This window comes from Micromys minutus (genome assembly GCF_963924665.1).
Source record: "Micromys minutus genome assembly, chromosome: 10".
Classification (NCBI taxonomy): domain Eukaryota; kingdom Metazoa; phylum Chordata; class Mammalia; order Rodentia; family Muridae; genus Micromys; species Micromys minutus.
In genome coordinates this window covers 13013834-13028717 of record NC_137979.1, presented here as the reverse complement: position 1 = coordinate 13028717, position 14884 = coordinate 13013834, and the positions used below count along the sequence as shown (strand labels likewise).

General features: G+C 54.6%; 1 protein-coding gene across 1 annotated transcript; it reads right to left on the bottom strand.

The window, feature by feature from the left end:
• Positions 1-37: 37 nt before the first annotated feature.
• On the bottom strand, positions 38-14109 carry LLGL1 (LLGL scribble cell polarity complex component 1). The gene is made up of 22 exons (XM_080924355.1): positions 13975-14109; positions 10974-11071; positions 9147-9228; positions 8918-9048; positions 7903-8058; positions 7659-7821; positions 7441-7576; positions 7206-7260; positions 6897-7051; positions 6600-6823; positions 6365-6432; positions 5273-5426; positions 5083-5187; positions 4302-4594; positions 3880-4027; positions 3557-3710; positions 2514-2809; positions 1819-2083; positions 1581-1695; positions 1341-1453; positions 1017-1137; positions 38-926 (listed from the first exon to the last, which is right to left on the bottom strand). The coding sequence occupies exons 1-22, from the start codon at positions 14053-14055 to the stop codon at positions 845-847; spliced, it is 3195 nt and encodes a 1064-aa protein (XP_080780481.1). The 5' UTR covers positions 14056-14109; the 3' UTR covers positions 38-844.
• Positions 14110-14884: the final 775 nt, after the last annotated feature.

Here is a 14884-nt window from a genome sequence, read left to right as displayed (position 1 = left end):
CAGGGAAGCCCATCCTCACTGCCACACACACACATACACATACACACACACACACACACACACACACACACCTGACTGACTTCAGTCATGATGCCCAACAGTTTCCAGTCACATGAGCATACACACAGGCCAGGAGCAAGTACCAAAACTGCTTTAGAAATGACTGGCCAGCGCAGTCCAGGCGTTAGAAAAATATTCTGCTTAAGGAGAAAAAGTACAGTACGGAGTGCAAGAGAGAGGATCCTCGCACACCCCCTCCAGCCGACCTTAAAGCTGGGGCTGTGTTCAGGGCCCAGCATCAGTAAGACTAAGGTGAGCAAACCCAGGTCATTCCAGCCTGAAGGGCAAGCAGGCCCTTCCAGTGACGGCCTGAGATGGGCTTACTGGGGATCTAGGAGGGGACCAAGTAGAAGAGGGTATGGTTAGTTATCTATGCCCAATGTAGGCTGCAGAGGCACTAGCTACTAAGGTCCAGTGAGCGCCAGTCTCCAGCTAGGCTGGGTCCATAGCAATATGGCAGGGGCACGTAAGGGCCATGTGCTGGCTCAACAGGCAGGACCGATCAGCCTCTGTGACTCTCCTGTGAAATGGGCTCTGTGAGCAGGATGAGCATCAACTCCTACACCCACAGGGTCAGAGGTGGCCTTCTAAATGCACAGGACTTCAATGCTGACAGGCCAGGCCCTTTCTAGCACTGAACTGTGGTGATCATGACTGTGGGTCCCCTATGCCTAACAGCCAAAAGGAAGGCAGCTAGGCCTCCAGGAGTTGTAGAAGCCTGCCAGGGTTCCAGCTGGAGGGATGGCAGCTGCTGTGTGATAAGGCCAGGCTGCCCCACAGCACCTCATTTAATCCGAAGGGTGTGGGCCCGACGAGCATCATCTGCTCCCAGGTTCCGCAGGTTCTTCTCAGAGTCCTCAGGAGAGCTGGGGAGGGGCAGTAATCAGAAGGGCTAGGGTAAGAAGACCCCTAGTTGCCCTGGGAATGGAGGCTTAGGAGAGAGAAGCTGGCCTCACCCCAGGAAATCCTTCACATATTCCACAGTGACATCCCCTGTCGTGTCCAGCGTAGTATCCCCACTGGTAGCTGAGTCAATGGACACAGGCGAGAGAGTGGCCTCGGGTGGGTCTGTGGTATCTGTTGGAAAAAGAACTCCTCAGTATCTACTGTGCATCTAGAAACCAGGTGCTAACAACAGGCCACGGGACACACAAGAGCACACAGACATTCTCGCCTATTCTGGCCGCTTCCAGCCCTGGCTCAGTGGAAACGAGCTTATGTAACCCCTCTCCACCAGGTACTCTCAAGCCAATGGCTGCCCCAACCCTGTGCCCTCTTACCAGCTCGCTTGCTGTGGGCAGAGCTAGGGCTTCCTTCACAGCTCTCTGGGGCCAGAACGATGTTTCTGGTCCCATTAGCCTGGCTCAGCTTGGGCGACTCTGGAAGCCTATGGCTGCAGAAATAGACGAGAGTGTGACGGGGCTATTGCAGGTGCTGCATCCCATCCCCACACCAGAAGCCAGCATTAACACCGGGGAGTGCAGGACCCAAGGCGGCTAAGGGACCCACTCCTCACCAACCTGGGCTGGGTGGCATTTTGGGGCCAGCTGATATCCAGAGAACAGAGTGGTTCCGTGATATTTCGAGCACTCAGGGAGAAGCGCTCAAATTCCGATGGAGAAATCAAGTAAAAGCCTGTGAGCGGAAGAAAAGGGAGCACTGAAGACTAACACAGCCCACCCCTTGGCCAGCACCTTCTTGGTGCATAAGTAGAGCTTCCTGCATACCCACATTCATTCCCAACCTGTCCAGCCTCACCCTGTCCATGGCGTGTGAAGACACAGGAAGCGATGCCGCTGATGTCCTCCTTCCGGATACAGGAGTAGTGCACCTGAGGCCTCAGACCAGGCACCGAGAAGACGTGGACATCACCCAGGTTGGTGAGGCAGGCAAGGCAGGTCTCAGCATAGTCCTCAGATATCACACTGGCAAATGTAGCCAGGGCTACCTTCCGCACACGACAGCCTTCATGGGCTGTCAGCTTGAATTTGGTCTTAGCACTCACCTTGGGTAGTGTGAACACCTGTTGACAGACAGACATCGAGTTAGGCTTGGCTTAGTCCTAATCACAAAGCTGCAGACACCCAACTGGACCTGCAGGCCTCAACCCGAATCTTTAGATCACAATGCTGTTCACTCAAACCAGCCTCCCAGTGCCTACAGACCCAGCCCAGGTGCTCCTTATTTCCACCTTTAGCCAGATCAACCAGACAGATTTGTATGTTCTATACCTGGTACTCTTTAAGTACCAAGGTTCAAGGGCTTCCCACAGGCTCCTGGAGACGGCTGTGAGGTAGAAGGCCTTAGGGAAAGCTAAGGCAGGACTAGAATGCACTCAGGGGCTTCCACTGGCTGACGGCTCTTTGATGGAGTAGGAGGTATTTAGGTCTCAGCAGGTAGGGGAAATGGGCAAAGCAGGGGTTTTTTAAAAGGTCCAAGCTGGGGCAGCTCACCTTGAATTGTTCCTCAGAAGCAATGAGCACAGCATGCCCACCTTGCATGTCAGGTGCCTGTGCCAGGTCCCGGGAAGCCTCATAGGGCTCAGGCAGTGGACGGCCACGACCATCCAACACAGCAATGGCCACCACAGGTGCCCGATGCATTAGCTGTACCTCCTTGCCCAGCACAGCCTCCACTGCCTGCTCAGGCCGCTTTTCACCACCTGCTGTGGCTGCTGGAACCTCCAAGGCATAGGCAAATACTGAGCCCGAGTTGGTGCCTGCCCACATGGTGGGCCCATGGTGGGTAGCTGTGGGGAACAGGTAAAGTAAGGAGGGCCTCTGGCTGCAAAGACCAGCGCTTCCTCCTATCTCACACCTGCAGTGTAGCCCAAACCCACTGGTCTGAGACACAGGCCCAGACCCAGGCAGGAGTCATCTTGACGACATCTTCAAGGCGGGAATCAGGACCACAAACTAGTACCTGATACCACCAACTCAACAAGCTACACCCTCAACTCATTCCAGCCAACACAGTGCCCTCCTGCAATATGCAAAGTATGACAGCACCCGCCTTTCATCCCAACACTCAGGAAGCAGAGGCAGGTCTCTGTGAGTCGAAGCCAACATGATTTACTAAGTTCCAGGCAGCCAGGACTATGGTGAGACCTTATCACTATTTCCTGTTTCAAACTCCTTATTAAACAATGTAAAAACCAAAGAGACACCAATATAAGACACAGAGAGGACTTGGCTACTACAGAGTTGATTCCAAGTCCTTGAATGATGGCAGCACCAGCTCTGCCTGATCTGTCCCCCACCTCTGCCACCTATCTACCACAGGGCCTCAGCCATCCTGGCCCTCACTGTCTACCTCATCATGGCTCCCTTGCTTCAACTCTACAAACCCCAAAATATGTCTCCAATGGGAAGCTATACAGGTGGCTGTCAAGGCGCCCCAAAGTATAGCTCAGCATATAGGAGCTGCTCATAACACCACCTCCCCCACCGATAGAGTCATCTAGCCTCTCCAACCCTCGTCCCTACCCTGGCCTCACCGTCTCGAAGGAATGTGTCAGCAAAGTAGAGGCAGCGAACGACACCAGAGAGGGAGTCATCGGCAGACCGGGGCTCGATGCGGCGCTGCACAGGCGTCATCTCCACGTCGTGTGGGCAGGTCTGTTCTGCCAGGTGTGCATTGGCCTCCTGCAACTGCAAGGCCAGAGAGTCTTAGGATGTGCTCTTCGAAGATACTTTCTGCTCAGTATCAGTCAGGCATGGCACTCCACACACCTGCTCCTCAGTTCACTACACAGGACACATGTCCACTAAACAGACCCGAGGGCTCTGGGCCACGGCATGGCAGCTACTCCCAGCTTACCTTGCTACTGGCAGTAGTCGCCCGTTTTTTGCCCGAGACACGGCTCTTGCGGATACGCCGGAATGACTGTCGAAGTGACTTCTTGAGGGACTTCACCCGTGATAGTGGCCCCTCCATGGCCAAAGAATCATTGGGGTGAAGGGTACACCTGGGGATGGCAGAGCCAGATGTGCTATGAAACCACACAGCACTCCTGCTGTCCTGAAGCCAGATATCAGAGCCCAGGTCAGGGAGCCTGAGTAACTTGTTGTTCGGGCTTGTGGCCACAGCAGCAAGAGCTGACCAGTTTTCTCACAGGATGAGGGAGGTTATAAGGGCTTTCCCAATCAGCCTGCTTTTGCCACAACCTCTGAAAGGAAAGAGAATCCCAGACTATCTTCTTAGGGCTCTGGCTGACCACCTGCCTGCCTCATGCCACACACCTGGCCAGCACAGGGCTCTTGCGCTGGTAGTCAAAAAGGCCAAAGCCATGACTGGTTCCGAAAGCCACAAGGCTCCACTCAGCATGGAGTGTGACGGCAGTGACGGCAGCAGGTGGCAGGCACTGTATTAGCATTCGAGGCTGAAATCCGGCAGGCCAAGGCAATAGCCCCGTGTGCGGGCTCAGCCGCTCATGGCCCTTCCACGTGAAGCCCTCACGATCCTGAAGAAGATCCACACTGGCCACACTGACAGTATGCTCTGCCGGCACATCACTGAGCTCCAGCACCAGAACCTGGACCACACAACAGGAAGAGAGGACTTAGCAGAAGAGAGGCATTCTAGACCTATCCAGTCATTGCCAGAGTGGCCCCATAATTCACCTTCCCAGCAAATACCCTTCGAATACCTACTATGTACCAAAAGCCTTCATTGAACATCAAGAAGCTGTGGTGACCTCATAATATGCTGGCCCCTGCCCTCATGGACCCGTGTGACTGACTCTTTCCTTCATACATAGTGCTAAAGGTACTCTGTGACCGAGACCCGTTAGGCCCTGTTGTAGAGCCATCTTCACACACATACTCCTGCCTCCAGCCTCTAGCCTCTGTGGTTCCCCTACTCTCACTCAACCCATGCCCCACCCCTGCCAACCTTACCCGGTTCTCCGTTCCCACTCTGACCTACTGCCCACGATGGTTTCCCTCTACCTCCCCACACCCTTCAGGGCCATCTCCTTCAGAGAGCCTCCCCAGGAGCCACATCTGGGGACACCATCCACACCTGGCCTGCAGTGCCTGCCACCACCATCTGGGCTGTGTACTTGCAGAGCGCAACCTTCTGGATTCCTAGTCGGGGATCATCGCTGTAGGGATCAAAGCAGCCCACCTGAAGGGACAAGATGGAATGGTGACCCAGTGCAGAACTGACCAGCTCCAAGGCTAGCCCTGAGGGACAGGGGGAGGAGAGGTACCTTGCGGAAGGGTGGCCAGTCATCTTCCACAGCCTGGGCCAGGCTGTCAGCATGTTCACAGTCCGTCTGGAAGAGGCCAGCTGTGCTCAGTTTGTAGAGTGGCCTTAGCGCCACACCAGAGGCATCCCAGAACCGCACAGTGCCATCCTCATGGCTGTAAGGAGGGTGAGTGTCAGAGCCTACCGTGGGAGATCCACACCCTCAGCTATTCTCCCACTGGCCACTATAGGTGTCTACTGCATATGCTGCATGTCCACAGCAGTAAAAACCAACTATGCAGGATAATAGGTTCTCAGGCTACACTTGTTCTTATGCCCTGCCCGAGAGCCTTCTGAACAGGTTGGAAGGAAAAGGAATGACCACTTGGACAACTAGGAGATGGCAGAGGGGAGCAATGGGTACCCAGAAATCATAGCACATGCCACAAACCCCAGCAAGGGCAAGAAGCCCAAGGGGGCCTCCTTGCAGGTAAAGCAGTGGAAAATCTGGGTGGCAAACAAGGAGAAAGTGGGGAGAGGAGGAGAGGAAGAAGAGTAGACAAAAAAAAGTAGGGTATAACCTTGGGACAAGCTGCAGAGCCTCACTGCAGTCCCAAGACAGTGAGCTGCCCCAGCAGTTGGAAAGGAACTAGAGAATGAGGTGGTTCAGGCTCGCCAGCATCCCTGAGGCCATAACAAGCTTCCAACAGGAAAGGGCAAGCTGCCTGGCGAGGCCTGAGGGTCCCAAGACAGGCAGGAGGGAGGGCAGGGCAGTTAGTAAGGCCTGAGTCACCAGTATCCAGACCTAGCCTGGCGTTTCCAGCACCTGACTGGTAGAGTCAGCATAGGCCAACCCAGATTTTCCAGTCCCTGGCAGGCAGGCCAGGTGGGTGGAGCCTGGGCTAGGCTGGAACTCAGTCCCAGACCAAGAGGAAGTGCAGGGTAGGGCTTTGAGCCAGAATCAAGCAGAGGCTTCCTAACAGGAACAACCCGGATTGGATTTGTTAGGACTAAGTCTGAGTCACTGAGCACTTCAGCACCCAAAGAATCTGGGACATTCAAGAAACAAATAAGGCCTCATAGGTGCCCGGCCTCGTCTGCCAGCCACACCTACCCGGTCAGCAGCAGCCCACGCTGCGACGGTTCCTGGGCCAAGTTCCGGCCCCCAGTAATGGGCCAACTCTAAGAAAGACAACAAAGATGGGAGCTCAAAGTTAGGCTGAAGGTCTTCCTCTCATTCTGACATATGCCTCCCACATTCCCATCACTACTCTGGGCTAAACATTGTCCTCCACCACAACAGCCCCCACCTCACTACCCCTCCCGGGTCACAAGACACCCACACTCACCAAGGCACTGGAGGCAGGCTGTGGGCTCTGCCGCTCGCCAGCACTCACAATGCGGGCCCACAGCTTGCTGGGGACATTGGCAACATGGGCAGAGCAGGTGATAGCTGACGAATGCAGTGGGGCCAGGTAAGGGGCAGGCACAGCTGGCCAGCCTGGGGTCTGCAGGTCCAGCACCACCAGCTCCTCCTCCAGAAGCACGGCTAGGGCCTGGGGGTTGTCAAAATCTGTGGAATTGGGCAAGTGAGCTCAGCTTAAGGCCACACTGGGCCCACTGGGGTGAGGGGGCAAAATACACACCGTCCTCTGGCCGTGTGCTGTGCACCGTGAAGAAGTCAATGACACGGGAAGTGAAGTCTAGGGTCACCAGTGTCTCTGCTCGCAATACACTCACACAGTGGCGGTCACCATAGCTGGCTCGAGGCATACCACCACTGAAGATGATAAAGTGCTCTCTGCAAGGAGAGGAGTGCCACATGAACCAAGAACTCCTGAAGACCCGGGCACACGCTGGACAACCCAGTAAGGGCTTCACCCCTATATACCCAGAGCCTAATCCTCTAGTCCCCATCCAGACAAGCCCCCTCCCACACTGCCCCCTCTACCTACCCTGACTCACAGCTCCGCCACAGAATCTTGTTGATGGCCTTGCAGGGGAAGGGGCCTGGGGGTGGGGAGAGTGTCAGACCTCCCATTCCTCATCCATGTGCCTCTCCCCAAGGTATGGCCCAGACCCAGCAATACCCCCCGAGTCTCCTTCTGTAGATTTGGCTGTGTGGTACCCTCCATCAAGACCAGCTGGCCCTCCAGTCCCCACCGTTCCTCAAGCCTCCCCAGTGCTCACCATAGGGTGTGGTTACCACAGTGGGCTGCAGCGTTGGGGGGCTGCCAGTGTCTGTGGACCAGATGGCATAGCTGCCATCACTGTGTGAGCTGACGATGCTGCTGCCACCACGCCCCCAACACAGGCTCTCCAGTTGCTATGGATGAGGGATAGGATGGCATGAGCCAGCAGGTGTGTACAAGGGCCTGGAGGGGAATGTGCAGGCCTCACTTGCTTACCTGGTTACCCAGAAAAACGTGGTCCACAGACTGTGTGGCCTGGCTCCAGATGACCAGTAAGCCCCTACTATAGCCTATGAGGATCTTGCTGGGGTCTTGCAGATGTCCCTGGAGTGACTCCACAGGGCCCAAGGCCTTTCCACACCGGTAGTCATCTGGCACACTGCAGAGAGTGCCCCAGACAGTCAGGAGAACTTCCCAGAGACGGGAGGGTTCTCCTGCCTGCTGCTCACCTGCTGCTCACCTGCGCAGAACCTCATCTGGGCTGAGAGTCTGCCCCTCCAGCAGAGCCAGGGTGGCTACGTCCAGGAAGAATATGCTACCGCTCTCAGTTCCCAGGGCCACTGTATTGCCAGTTGTCAGCAGGACCACAGTGACACGGGTTAGACCGGCAGGGAAACTGCAGGAAAGAGGGGAAGAGAGTAAGGTGAGCCCATCTACCTGCTGGGGAAGACAGAATGGGCTGGACCCTTCTGTGATTTGTACTATCTACCTCTCTGCATCCCCAGGGCTGCTCACAGCAAGGCTGACATCCTGGGAAGGCTATGTGCAGTATAATTAGCCTACTCAATTATTCTCCAGCAAAGAAAGAGACGAAAATAAGTTCTCCAGGTCTCAAAAGACTCACAGCTCACTTACTATCCCGCTTCTCTCAGGCAGAATCAGAGCACTGCCCCAGCCAGGATCCCCAACACCAGCCTTCCAGACACCTCAGACTTCAGGGGCTCAAACAGTGACCAAAACAGGCCAGGAACTAACCTGTGGGCAAAGACTATCCCATTCCAGCTGTCTCCAGCATCTCTGGTGTGCACAACCAGGCATCCTACTAGCACTTCACCAAGTCCACAGTGGGGAATTCTCCTAACTATCCTATCCCCTACTCAAGAAGGTCAAACATGGGAACACACACCTGTAACCCTACACTTGGGAGACTGAGGCTGGAGAATCACTAGCCTGAGACATTCCTGGCATAGAACTGTCCCAAATCCCTAGAGAGTACAGTGCCAGCCGAAAGGTCTAAGGGGTTGGATATATAACATATTCTAGTCACTGGGACCCCCGAAACTAAAGGCTCCCACAGTGAGAAGCAGACTCAGCTAGCCACACCTCTAACCCTAACTTCAAAGGATACCACTTCAAACAGGGTTCTATCCAAGCAGGGCTCCTGAACCATAGCACAACTGTGTCTGCCATGTCTCAGCAGGGCAAGCTCATGGGCTCTCTTTAATACCTCTACCCCGTGGCTGGTCCTCCAGTACCTGGCATTGTCAAAACTGGGCCGGCTGGGTGGGTGAAAGCTGAGCCCTTCCTCCAGGTGGGCACAGCCATTGTGATGAATGATCTCCCACAGATGCAAGCTGCTGTCATCTAACAGGGTCAGGAGGCGGCCCTAGTGGGAAGGAGCAGAGACCAGAATGGGGATAGCATGGAGGGGAGAACATGGGGATAGAGACCACCTGATGCTGGTGAGGGAGGGCAGACATTTACCTGACCAGACAGGAAATGCATCTGGGTGACGGTGGCTGCATCCCGATGTAGGCCTGTAAATTCCACTCCAGGTGCACCATAGCTAAGGTAACTCGTCAAGAACAAAATACATGTAGCCAAGCCAGGACAGTCAGACTGGCCTTTCCCAACACCTGCCCAGCCAGGAGTCCAGCAGTCTCCTGATGACCCTCTACTTCCTCAAGCAATTCTGCTCCTGTACCCAAGGTGCCCACAGAATCCACACAGCCCCAAACCCCAATAGGGCATTGCTATATGTACAGCACCATCTGTACAGCAGGCTAATGACTGATACCCAGGAAGCAGGTGCCAATGGAATAAGAATAAAAGCCTGCTCAGTACTGTGGCTCCAGCATGGTACACACAAGGCCTCAGATGCACGGCATAGACCAAGCGCCCTGCAGTAGACGTTAAACAGGCCTCAGCAGAACAGAGCAGCACCAAATCAAACCACTCTAACTACGGGCAAGAACCCCAGGCTCCCTCCAGAGTAGGTCAGCAAACAGCTCATCTTCCAGATGAGCACACAGACTCGAAGACGCAAGACCTGCCTGAACAAGTGCCTTGAGACCCAGCAACTCGAGGACTGACCGTGGCCAGCGAAGCCGAGGAGCCCAAGAGAGCTAAGAGATTGGGTCAGTGATGTTGTCCCAGTGACAAGAAAGGAACAGTTGCCTGGATATTGAGCTGGGACTCCCTGAAGAGGCTGGCAAGGATGACAGAGAGAGAGCAGGGGCAGTTGGCAGGAAGCAGGGTCTCCCAGGAGATGGGACTGCCCTGCAGGGGGAGGGGAGGCTTTAGAGACTAAGGGTGGTATTTTCCAGCCTCAGTTTCCCAATCTCAGTGGCTCATGGCTATGGGAATTTAAAGGGAAGGAGAAGAGGATCTAGGCTTTGGCCTCCTCCTCTGTACTAAGCACCAGGAGCCAATTCCCACAAAGGCATCTCTAAGCACCTGGCAGTGAAGACCATGGGCGACTCTGATATGAACACTCTCCGATGTGGACACCTCCAACATGAAACAAGGTCAGAGCAAGTGGAATGGCAGCACCGCACCCACGGGCTTGGAGTGGCAAGCAGTGCTCATCCTGGTAACTGTCCCACCACACACTCAATGGCCCACAACAGAGGGAAGGATATCCCCATCTCGCCACATTTCCTAACACAGGATATTCCTTCATAAATCATGGGCCACATTCCCACCCCAACATACTGCTCCAGCTTTGGGGGGGGCACCTTTACGAAGCTGCTTCTAGCCAGCCTCTGCACCCCAGTTTTTTTGAAGGCAGGTTAGGGTGTGATTTTCAGTGTAAGGAGACATTCGGTAGCCTGTTGCCCAACCCCCACACTGGACTACAGGAAAATGCCTGTATTGTACAGCTCACTCAGTCCATTGTACCCCATTGGGGTCCAGATGGGGGCAGTGTTGCATTTACCATGCTGAGCCTGGCACTGCCCTCGCCCCCTGGGTCTTCGTATTTGTGTATTTGTGGGTGTGTGTGTGTATACTGCCCCAGTCACAGTTGCCAAGATGATAGGATCACCTAAGAACTGGCAGGCTGAAAGACGGCAAGGGACAGCTGTCGCCACTGCAAACTGACCTCCCCTCCAATCACCCATCTCCCAACAAAAAGAACCTCTCCTTTGTGAAAGGAGCCATCACAGGCACACAAGGCACAGCAGCCTCTTCAGGGGCCCGGGCAAGCATTGCTGTCTCCATGAAGCGCCTGCCATTCTAGGATCCCAGCAGGAAGTGAGTGGTACCTAAGAGATTCTTAAGACACCTGAGTACCTCAGGGGCAAAGGATACATCTTGACAGCCCCAGACCTGGTGCCGATGGCCATGATGCGAAGCTCGGGGTCGAAGGCCAAGGCACTGGGCTGATTGGGGAAGCCATGCTCCACAGTCTATGAGGGAAGAAAGGGCTCTATAAGCAACACACCCTGGGACCTCTGCTTCCACCTGGCCCACATGGAGAGCCAGAAAACAGGAATCCCAGCTTCATCAGCGGCGGGGATAGCATCTGGGACCTGAATATGGTCAGTACCCATGCTGATGCTCCCTACCTGCTTCTCTGCTCTTTGTGAAGCCAGGTCCTTCCCTAAACACTAAGCTCCAATACCTGCTCCTTCCTTTGGTGTGACTGCGCCTCCTCCCACTAGGCCACCCATCCAGCAGTTCCCACCATGCAAGTGTGGTCGGGGCTTGAATGCCTTCTAGAGATGTCAAATATGGACTGGTAGCAAGTGGCTATAATGGCATTTGGAAGGCTAATGAAGGAGGATCCCGAGATAGAAGACAGCATGGGCCACATAATGTAATGTTGTCTCATCAATAAACACATAAATAAAAGAGGCCATCTATGTGGAGCTGGCCATCGGGATGGGAGAGGTGGGGTGGCAGGGCCTACCTATGCAGTCTTGGGCTGATCACGGTACTCCATCCGGCCTGCTAACACTCAGTGGTGACAGTGAGCCATCCAAGAGATCAGGGCCACCAACCAACCATGCCAGTTGGCCGGGGAATTCCCTTTCCCACAGAACTGCCGTGCCCTCGTCTAGACCTGACTTCCTCTAGTTAGCCCCAGGCTTGCAGTTCAGTGTCCAAGAGACATTAAAACATGACAGGGGCTGGAGAAACGGCTCAGTGGATACGAGCACCGACTGCTCTTCCAGAGGTCCTGAGTTCAATTCCCAGCAACCACATCTTAATGGAATCCAACGCTCTCTTCTGGTGTGTCTGAAGACAGTAACAATGTACTCATATACATAAATAAATCTTTAAAAAAAAGCATGAGAGCAGGGCAAGTTCCCACAGTCCGTACTGGGAACCACCAGTCTGTTTCATAAAAGAGAGGCAAGATCCCTTACCTAGTGCCTCTTTGCACCCCCCACTCCAGTCAATTCATGAGCTCTACTGCCTTAGTTCTAAGACACACAAAAGTAACCCTTCCCACACCCTACTCCAGTGCTCAGTCACCTGTGGAAGGCAGCCAGTCATCCCTTCCTTCTCTACTTGGGGCCCTCCAGGAGGGCCTGCTGATGCACAGCCAAAGCCAAGTATTCACCATGTTGTCTCTCTCTGGGCATTCCAGTTCACCTGACTCCCACCACAAAGCCCTGTGCTCTTCTGCTAGGCAGCTCTTGCTAAGGCTTTGGCATCTTCTGCATTCCTTCTGTCCCCTCCCCCACCACTCTATGCTTTACCTGGCATTCCCAAAAGACCAGTTCTGAAAGGCCTCCCTAACTGGTCCCACCTACGTCATCATCCAAGTCCATATTCCCACACCCTCGTCACACCATATTTTATCCACAGCAATAGCCAACCCTGTGAACTATATATTTTACTCCTCTGTTTTTGCTTTCCATCCTCATCCTTTCCCAGTGAATAAACCGCCCCTTCAATGAACAACTGTCCACTGTGCTCTGGCACCAAGAAGGCAGGGACCCAAATTACACTAGTAAGAGAGAGATGCACATCCTATAGCTAATTTATAATTTGTGGTCTGAGCTGGATTCAAACCCAAGACCAAGTGTTCACCCTTGACCACAAGCCCAAACTCAAGAATCTGGAGTTTATTCCCTAGAGATCTCCTAACACCCCCTTTGGCAATCAAACCCTTTCCCCAAGATTGCCTATCTCCTATCATTACTGCCCACTCAAACTGGACCTCACCCTCCTTAACTACTACCACAGCCAGGGGGAGCTATGCTTCAGAGCCTCATCATCACAACCCTGCAGGTCCCTACTATACACCTCATTCACTAAGACCCATTCTCTTCTTGCTTCATGGGGCGCACCCTCACGGTGAGCAAAAAAGAGGCTCCCAACTGAGGAGCCTTTCCTCACAGTTCTTCGGCAGGTTCTCAGTCACGGTGTCTGTAAAGCCTGGTACCCCCATTGCTGTCTGAGATCTCAACAAGAAAAATTGGGTCATGGCAGGGCCTTTCCCTGAAACGTGCCTCCTCAGAATAGTCCAGGGTCCCTAAGTTCTGCCCAGCACAGTAGCAGCTGCTTCAGAACTCCTACTCCGTTGCTATCACACGGCAAGGCAAGAAAGATAAGAGGCCCTCTCCCTACTGAACCTCAATTTTTTTTTTCACGTGTGTAATGCACACAGGCTCTGGGATAATCCGAGCCCCAACAGTACAGATAAAAGTTAGCCTCGCAGGGCTCTATACTGGTCAGTGCAGACGAGGTGGGGGGCTGAGGTCTTTCCCGGGGTCTCTTCTGTATCAGTCCCTCCAACTTTAGTAAGGTCAGGCTGTCTGGCTGGCTGGACGGGTTGCAAGGGGATCCAGAATCCACAAGGAATAAACTGGCCTCATTTCATGTCAGGGGAAACTGAGGCACTAAGGTTTAAAATGCAGTTGGGCATACAGACCAGCACATCCCCTGAACTAGGGACCCCAAGGTAGGGCAGAGCCTGGGGATTAAAGTGGAGGCGCTGGGATTTCCCAGCCCCACCCCCCACTTTTCCCTCTCTCGCCCGCCTAAGAGTTAAAGAAAAACAAAACCTGGCCCTGGGTGTCCCTCGGCCGAGCCGGACTACACACCAAAAATGAAAGAAAAGAGGCCAAGAGTGAAAAGCAGATAGGTCGGAGGATCCCAATGAGCCCAAGAGACACCCGGGAGAGGTATCAGGGGTTCAGAGATCGGGGTAGAGAAACAAGAGGAGCCCGAAAGCGCACGGCACGGCGCGGGGCACAGCCCGAGACCCCGACCAGGCACACCCGAGCTGCGCGGCGCTCGCAGGGCAGAGGCGGCCCGATGTGGCCCGCCCGAGCCGCCTGCGCCCCCGCCGCCGCACCTTGTGGAAGGCGAAGAGCTCCTGCTTGAGCTTCTCGCGCTGCGGGTCGGCGCCCTGCCGCCGGAACCGAAACTTCATCATCTTGCGCCCGCCTCCGCCGCCGCCGCGGGATGTGCCCGGCCCCGCCGGTCCTGAGGCGCGGGGCGGGGCCTGCACTGAGGCGCGGGACGCCACGGACGCCCGCCCGACCCACGACGTGAGCGTGCCCGCCGTGCCGTGCCGCCCCTTGCTCGCCAGACAATGGGCGAGGACGGGGCCCCCGGGCTCGCCGGGCTCGCCAGGGGGCCCCAGTTACGCATGCGCAATGATGCGGGGCCTGCTGGGACTTGTAGTCCGAAGGTGCGTCCCAACCGTGGGAAGCTAGGCTGTAGGTTGGTGAAGGTTGTTTTCCACTCACGACTGAACTACTTGAACATTCTCATAATGTCAGGGCAATTCTCTAGTCCTTCAGGCCTCACTTCCCCCATCTTGACCGTTGTTATCAAGTTTGTGTGGCCAGTTTTCACGGATCACTACTTTGCCTATTCCCCCGTGTGTCTCCCACACCATGCTTTTTGTTTCAACTATTAATGAAGAACCACCGTCTAGGAGCCGGGGATGATTGTGCACAACTTTAATTCTAGCAATCAGGAGGCAAGCAGAGGCAGGCAGATCTCTCTAAGTTCCAGGGCAGCCAAAGGCTACATAGTAAAACTGTGTCTCAAAAAAAAAAAAAAAAAAAAAAAGCAAGAGAGAAGAATTCTCAATTCCTTGGGAGTTATTCATGACCCAACACAAAAGGTTCGGTTTGCACCGGCTCAGAAGATCCTTGAGAGGGACATGAGGCAAAGAAAGGGGGCGGAGGGCGCAGGAGGTGGCAGTAATATAAGGCTGAACAAGAGCTGGATACTGGTTTCTCCCCCTGCTCCCC

Coding starts and splice junctions, on each gene's coding strand:
- LLGL1 (XM_080924355.1), bottom strand. CDS start 14,055: ATGATGAAGTTTCGGTTCCGGCGGCAGGGCGCCGACCCGCAGCGCGAG. Junction 4,028..4,301: donor AAGAGCCCTGTGCTGGCCAG/GTGTGTGGCATG, acceptor TGCCATCCCCAG/GTGTACCCTTCACCCCAATG. Junction 927..1,016: donor TATGTGAAGGATTTCCTGGG/GTGAGGCCAGCT, acceptor GCCCCTCCCCAG/CTCTCCTGAGGACTCTGAGA.